General features: G+C 49.0%; 1 protein-coding gene across 4 annotated transcripts in view; it reads right to left on the reverse strand.

Moving 5' to 3' along the window:
- Nucleotides 1–6,259, reverse strand: part of LOC308122453 (uncharacterized protein) — a 33,565-nt gene extending 27,306 nt beyond the window's left edge. Inside the window, exons 1-2 of one of the 4 annotated variants that reach the window (XM_080484260.1) lie at nucleotides 6,001–6,237; nucleotides 4,089–4,129 (exon numbers count right to left, since the gene is read on the reverse strand). In XM_080484260.1, the coding sequence (XP_080340386.1) occupies nucleotides 4,089–4,129; nucleotides 6,001–6,113 (154 nt within the window). In that variant the 5' untranslated portion in view covers nucleotides 6,114–6,237. Of the gene's footprint in view, nucleotides 1–3,958; nucleotides 4,130–6,000 lie in introns of all 4 variants that reach the window. The other 3 variants (XM_080484259.1, XM_080484257.1, XM_080484258.1) reach the window with 3 other exon arrangements.
- Nucleotides 6,260–7,986: the final 1,727 nt, after the last annotated feature.

Genomic DNA, 7,986 nt, shown 5'->3' on the forward strand with positions numbered 1-7,986 from the left:
CCAGGTTCACTCTCGTGTTTCTTTATAATCTAAGAAAACCAAATTCATTCTCAATTATGTCTTTCTGGGTTAACCAAATGAAAAATTATATAATTACGACAATGCAAATAATTAGTTGAAACTCTCTTTAATTGAAAATAATAGTAATGAACTAAATAAAGTAGCTTACATATATGCGAGTCGTTTTGTTTTGGAAAATATGAAAACCTTTAGATTGTTGAGCAGAAACAAACTCAGATTGATTTGGAGCAAAGAAACTTTATTGGATGAAAAACCTGCATAAAATACAATCGAGTTAATCCAATGAGTTATTATTTTGAGTGTACATGATGGAGCATTGAGCTTTTGAGTTCATGAGTTCAATCTTATTTTCTCTTTTACTCCTGCCGTCATTCACTATGAGGAACAAATATTTTATGTTTAGAACTTTTCCAGTTTCTGTTTGCACTTTTCTTATTGCACTAAATGTGCATTATTACAGGAATGTTCTACATTCTATTGTACTCCATCAAGTCATACAATTTTAAGTAAATTTGTATTTATTCTGTTATAATTTGTCAGACGGAGTTCTGTTAAAGAAATACCGATTTTTATTCTATGAAGCAAGACATGTATTTATTCAATAAAAATACATATTTTATTCTGTTAATTTTAGTATTTTGCAATAAAAATAAATTGCTAAATAATTTGTTTTAAATGTGTTCCTATCACAAATAATATGCATCGACCAAAATTCAGGTTCAAGTCAGATAGTAAAAAAAAATAGTTTCACACAGAAAAAAAAAGCAAAAACTAATTCAGCATGCAAGGAACTGCATGGTGAACCCAGCTGAGGCGGCCGGCCTGCCAGTGGGGGGTCCTTTACTTTTTTGCAGGGAGTTGACAACCCTAGCATCAACCAACTCAGCTCCAGCCGCGGCTAAACACAGTAAACTGATCCACACACAGCCAGCCGCGGATCGTCAATCCACATGAGCAATGTTTAAATCTCTTAATTCAGAGATAGATTGCCAATCCCGTTCACCGTCCAGAACGAGCCACTACTATGAACAATGACACACTACAGTCGTCCCTCCCACCGGAAGCTGTCACACAAAATGATGCAATATGGCGGCGCTGTAGTTTTGGCGCAGAATAAGGTCAATAGGCCACACTTGTCTAGAAGCACAGGTGTTTGCGTTGTAACAGGAACATGAATTTCACAGCGGGATTGCATTTTTTACTTTTTTAAAGAAAAAATGAGGTTTAAACACTGCTTCAGTGGTGGGGCGATGGACGGAGGGAAAGAGGGAGAGAAAGAGGGGGAGGGAGAGAGGGCAAGTGGATTACTGCAAAAATACACAAACACTGAGGGTTCATATAGTATTGGAGGATTGTAATTATGAGGAGAGGATATTTTCCTCTGAGAAGGACGTTGCTCAGCCACGGCGTGCAGCAACGCAAAGTTACGTGATGCCCCTGAATGCATCACCCAGGTATTATCGATATGAAGCTCGTTTACCGTAAAAATCAACAAACTAGCCTCATTATTTAAGCAACTGGGTTCAAAGTGTGTGAAACAAGTAGCGTCTTATTGTCCGGAAATTACGGAAAGTTCAAGTACGCTAGAAAAAAGTCCCAGTACACCAAGGGGTAAAATTTAAAAGTGCCGGTACTGTGTACTGGTGCATACCGGCCCACTTAAAGCACTGCTTCATAGAACTGAACATGATCCATGAAGCCACTGATGTCATTTTGCCATTTAAATATTACATTGACCATGTACAAGTATGTCGGCGCCCGTAACGCCGCCATCTTGATACGGCGCTGTGGTGGTGCTTTGGAACAAAATGGCGGTGACCGGCAGAAGCGGACCTATTTTATGTACTACCACCTCACACCGACAGTGGCGTGTGGCGGTGAGTTGGAACAAGATGGTGGCGATCCATATTGTCGGCCATCTTAGATTCCAAACTGCTGTTGTGGGCTTGTAAAATGGTGCATTATGGGAAATGAAGGCGCCACGCGTCCGTTTATTTTTGATAAGTGTAGTTTTTCATAGACATAATAAAGAGTAGATGCTGCAGCCACCATCTTAGTCCGGTCATCAAGCCTGTAAACACAAACTGCAGCAGCAGAGAAGCCAAGACATGTGTGGAGTTTTTCCTCTACAAATGGGCAGATTGTAGAAAGCAGGGCTCAAGGGATTACTTCTCACAGGTAAGATGGAAGATTATTATTGTTTGAATTTTGTGAATAGAACCTTGTACTCTATTTTTGTCCAGTGAACTCATAGCCAGCTGCCATAAGCTTTGTTTACAGGCTGTTCTCTGACTATTAATCCAAATGAGACTTTATAAATCAAATGTTCCACAACACAGACTGAGATTACAACTGACACAAGAATGCTATTGTAGAAATAAACCAAATATTACTATTGACCAGCACATTTTACCAGCTGGATTATACACTTGTAATTCTTTCACCCTAACAGGAGTCAGATTCCTCTCATGTCTCCTCCTCACTGACTGAGAGACACTGACTGACTGAGAGACACTGACTGAGAGACACTGTCTGAGAGACACTGACTGAGAGACACTGACTGTCTGAGAGACACTGACAGAGAGACACTGACTGAGACACTGACTGAGAGACACTGACTGAGAGACACTGTCTGAGACACTGACTGAGAGACACTGACTGAGACACTGACTGAGAGACACTGTCTGAGAGACACTGACTGAGACACACTGACTGAGAGACACTGACTGTCTGAGAGACACTGACTGAGAGACACTGACAGAGAGACACTGACTGAGACACTGACTGAGACACTGACTGAGAGACACTGACCGAGAGACACTGACCGAGAGACACTGACCGAGAGAGACAGACTGAGAGACTGACCGAGAGACTGACCGAGAGACACTGACTGAGAGACAGACAGAGACACTGACTGAGAGACAGACAGAGACACTACATGTGACTCTAGAATAGATTGAAACAAACTTACTTTTGGTTTATTATCAACATTTATGCATCAAAATAGGAGTTTTGTTGAAGAAAGGTAAGAAATTGTAGAAGAAAATAGTAAAGGAGGAGAAAATGAGCTTCATCTCCTTTTTAAAGGTTTTTGTTTTGACTCTCAAATCTCCCTTCTTCTTTTTGAAGGTTTTTCTCAAAGACGAAGATCTGAAGAAGAAGAGGGAGGCGGCTTTGAGGAGGAAGGATTCACTGAGAGGGTCCTCTGTGGTTTGCAGTGAGAATTTTAAACTGGATAAGTTTGACAGGACAGGAGAAGTTGTCAGTGTGTGTGTGTGTGTGTGTGTGTGTGTGTGTGTGTGTGTGTGTGTGTGTGTGTGTGTGTGTGTGTGTGTGTGTGTGTGTGTGTGTGTTTTACAAATGACCTATCGTATGTCACCAATCAGAACATTCCATCACTGTTTAGCTCACTATTGACATTACAATACGTATATACATGTGTCCAGTATCAGACCTCCATGTTTACATGTAACAGATCAGACTGAGCGGAGCGGTGACCAGACCAAGATGGCGGCGCCACCGCTCGCCAGTGCTCCCCACCGCTCGCCAATGCTCCCCACCGCTCACCACCGCTCGCCAGTGCTCCCCACCGCTCCCCACCGCTCGCCAGTGCTCCCCACCGCTCGCCAATGCTCCCCACCGCTCACCACCGCTCGCCAGTGCTCCCCACCGCTCACCACCGCTCGCCAGTGCTCCCCACCGCTCACCACCGCTCGCCAGTGCTCCCTACCGCTCACCACCGCTTGCCAGTGCTCCCCACCGCTCACCACCGCTCGCCAGTGCTCCCTACCGCTCACCACCGCTCGCCAGTGCTCCCCACCGCTCCTCACCGCTCGCCAGTGCTCCCTACCGCTCACCAGTGCTCCCCACCGCTCCTCACCGCTCGCCAGTGCTCCCCACCGCTCGCCAGTGCTCCCCACCGCTCACCACCGCTCACCAGTGCTCACCACCGCTCGCCAGTGCTCCCCACCGCTCACCACCGCTCGCCAGTGCTCCCCACCGCCAATAGGTAGTAGCAGTTCATGCAGCGTCTATTCTTTATAACGTCGATGTGTTTTTGGACGTACCCCGCGACACTTTAAACCAGTACGGAAGAGTATTAGGGCCACTGAAGAAAAGAAAAAAATAGGAGGTTAAAATTAAAGAAATAAATCTAATGCACTTATAAAAAAGTCAAAAATGAAAGTCTACATTGTTTTGCCAGCGCATGTGACTGCTTCTACAGAATGCATTGCAGACAGTTTAATGAAGTGGTGAAACTATACTTCAGAACACACTCCAGATCATAAACACAGTGCAGTATTCATCAGTATTAGGACTTTGGAGAGACAGTGCAGCCTGCAGCTCTCCGTTGTGTATGTTACTCAAGTACAAGGACAGAGGTACTGATCCCATTATAAAATGTATTATTATTGAACAAGTAAACTGTTTTGGGGGTTTTCTGTTGTTGTTGTTGTTGTTTAGTTGTTCTACAAGACCAGACATGAATGCAATGTCCAGGAATGACGTACAAAATACTTTCATTTTGGCTTCCCTGAGAACGTCTTGTTGAAGTACAGAGAGAACATACTGTTTAGGACCCGTTCTGTTCAGTGGGCTGTTATATCATGTATATATACATGAGGAGAGTCGGCACACCTGCTTCTAACAATGGTTGGAATCAGGATTGTATTATCAGTAAGTCCTCTGGCTCTGAGGCGTATTTCTAGTTGTGTACTTTTACTTGTGGTACTTAAATTCATTTCATATGAGGTACTTTATGACTTTAACTCAAGTAATTATTTTATGGGTCACTTTCACTTTTACCAAAGTAGATTTAAAACAAGGTATCTGTACTTTTACTCAAGTATGACTTTCATGTACTTGTTCTAGCACTGCATGGAGTGCAGAGAGTGGACATCCTACTAGTCATGACAAAACAACACCATTCTCTGTGAAGGCAAGGAATTCCCAAATTATTTCAAGAGTACATTTTACACATCCCAGATGTGGACAATATAGAGCAGCTCAAAAAAGACCTTTTGTATACAATGCATACTCTTCTTCTCTATTTGAATTAGAGAACATGTGTACTAGTGCACTACATTCTACAGATGGTGATGCCCATAGCTCAGTGCAGGGCATTAGGAGTTCAGCTTTAAATACTACAGTGAATATTCATATATTTCCTGCTAGTGTCAAAATCCCAAAACCTAAGAAGAGTTTACCCAGCCCAAACAGCCTAACACACACACACACACACACACACACACACACACACACACACACACACACACACACACACACACACACACACACACACACACACACACACACACACACACACACACACACACACACACACACACAAACCATTTACCAATCAGCCCATGAACCAGTTCTAAAACGTTCTATCACGCTTCGTTGCCAGTCCTTTGCCCCCTACACTGAAGCCTTCCAACCTGTTGGCAGTCCAAAGGAGGGCAGGGGACCACAGGTCTACGGATTTAAGTTTCACATTTCTCCACATGCGAGATAAATAAAGGGATATCTTATCTTATCTTAAGTTTCACATTTGTCTCGTCCCGCTGTGAGAAGAATCTCTGTGACAGATGGTTTCCATATTGAGTGAAAGCTCGTTGTGGCTGCAGAGCTGTGTGGCAGACATCTGACAGTACAACCTTTAGGTACATTTCCATTGTGTCTCCGAGTACAGGTATTTTAGAAGAAACGGTAAAAACTGCGAATTTGCCATTAAAGGGTTAATGCGTCTCCCTGCTTATCTTCACACAGGTGAATCGAGCTCCATGAACACTGACTGACAGGTGAGTCAGCCTTCTTGTCAGCCTTCTTGTCAGCCTTCATGTCAGCCTTCTTGTCAGCCTTCATGTCAGCCTTCTTGTCAGCCTTCATGTCAGCCTTCTTGTCAGCCTTCATGTCCTAAACACTCATCAGGAGCGACTTTTGTTTGAATTTGATCCATGAGTTCGGACACTTTACCTGATCAGAGTCCAGCAGGTGTGACGCTCAGTCCAGGTGTGTCCTGATCGGTTCCTGCCAGAACCGGAGGGCCTGAGAGGAAGCAGCTCCAGCCACAGGCTCGGTTCAGTCATTAACGACGGTTCCACACGGTTTTCTCGTCACAGGGGGAGGGAGGGAGAGAGGGGGAGAGGGAGGGAGGGAGGGAGAGTGTTGCTCCCGCTGCGCCACACCTTCCACTCTGTCTCAACTTGTCATGTCAGCAACGCTTCCGAAGGCAGCCGCCCACACAGCCACAGCCACAGTCCCCGCCCACACAGTCACAGTCCCCGCCCACACAGCCACAGTCCCCGCCCTCACAGTCCCCGCCCACACAGCCACAGTCCCCGCCCTCACAGTCCCCGCCCACACAGCCACAGCCACAGTCCCCGCCCTCACAGCCACAGTCCCCACCCACACAGTCACAGTCCCCGCCCACACAGCCACAGTCCCCGCCCTCACAGTCCCCGCCCAAACAGCCACAGTCCCCGCCCAAACAGCCACAGTCCCCGCCCAAACAGCCACAGTCCCCGCCCATACAGCCACAGCCACAGTCCCCGCCCACACAGCCACAGTCCCCGCCCACACAACCACAGCCACAGTCCCCGCCCAAACAGTCACAGTCACAGTCCCCGCCCAAACAGCCACAGTCCCCGCCCACACAGCCACAGTCCCCGCCCACACAGCCACAGTCCCAGCCCACACAGCCACAGTCCCCGCCCACACAGCCACAGTCACAGTCCCCGCCCAAACAGCCACAGTCCCCGCCCACACAGCCACAGTCCCCGTCCACAAAATCACTGTCCCCGCCCACACAGTCCTAGTCCCCGCCCACAGAGGCACAGTCACAGTCCCCGCCCACACAGTCACTGTCCCCGCCCACAAAGCCACAGTCCCCGCCCACACAGCCACAGTCCCCACCCACACAGCCACAGCCACAGCCACAGTCCCCGCCCTCACAGTCCCCACCCACACAGCCACAGCCACAGTCCCCGTCCACAAAATCACTGTCCCCGCCCACACAGTCCTAGTCCCCGCCCACAGAGGCACAGTCACAGTCCCCGCCCACACAGTAATCGTCCCCGCCCACAGAGGCACAGTCACAGTCCCCGCCCACATAGTCAAAGTCCCCGCCCACACAGTCACTGTCCCCGCCCACACTGTCCCCGCCCACACAGCCACAGTCCCCGTCCACAAAATCACTGTCCCCGCCCACACAGTCCTAGTCCCCGCCCACAGAGGCACAGTCACAGTCCCCGCCCACACAGTAAAAGTCCCCGCCCACACAGTCACTGTCCCCGCCCACACAGCCACAGTCCCCGCCCACACAGCCACAGTCCCCACCCACACAGCCACAGCCACAGCCACAGTCCCCGCCCTCACAGTCCCCACCCACACAGCCACAGCCACAGTCCCCGCCCAAACAGTCACAGTCACAGTCCCCGCTCAAACAGCCACAGTCCCCGCCCACACAGCCACAGTCACAGTCCCCGCCCACACAGCCACTGTCCCCGCCCACACAGCCACAGTCCCCGTCCACAAAATCACTGTCCCCGCCCACACAGTCCTAGTCCCCGCCCACAGAGGCACAGTCACAGTCCCCGCCCACATAGTCAAAGTCCCCGCCCACACAGTCACTGTCCCCGCCCACACTGTCCCCGCCCACACAGTCACAGTCACCGCCCACACAGTAATCGTCCCCGCCCACAGAGACACAGTCACAGTCCCCGCCCACACAGCCACAGTCCCCGCCCACACAGTAATCGTCCCCGCCCACAGAGACACAGTCACAGTCCCCGCCCACACAGTCACTGTCCCCGCCCACACTGTCCCCGCCCACACAGTCACAGTCCCTGCCCACACAGCCACAGTCCCCGCCCACACAGTAATCGTCCCCGCCCACAGAGACACAGTCACAGTCCCCGCCCACACAGTCACTGTCCCCGCCCACACTGTCCCCGCCCACAC

This window comes from Lipophrys pholis (genome assembly GCF_963383615.2).
Source record: "Lipophrys pholis genome assembly, chromosome: 17".
Lineage (NCBI taxonomy): Eukaryota > Metazoa > Chordata > Actinopteri > Blenniiformes > Blenniidae > Lipophrys > Lipophrys pholis.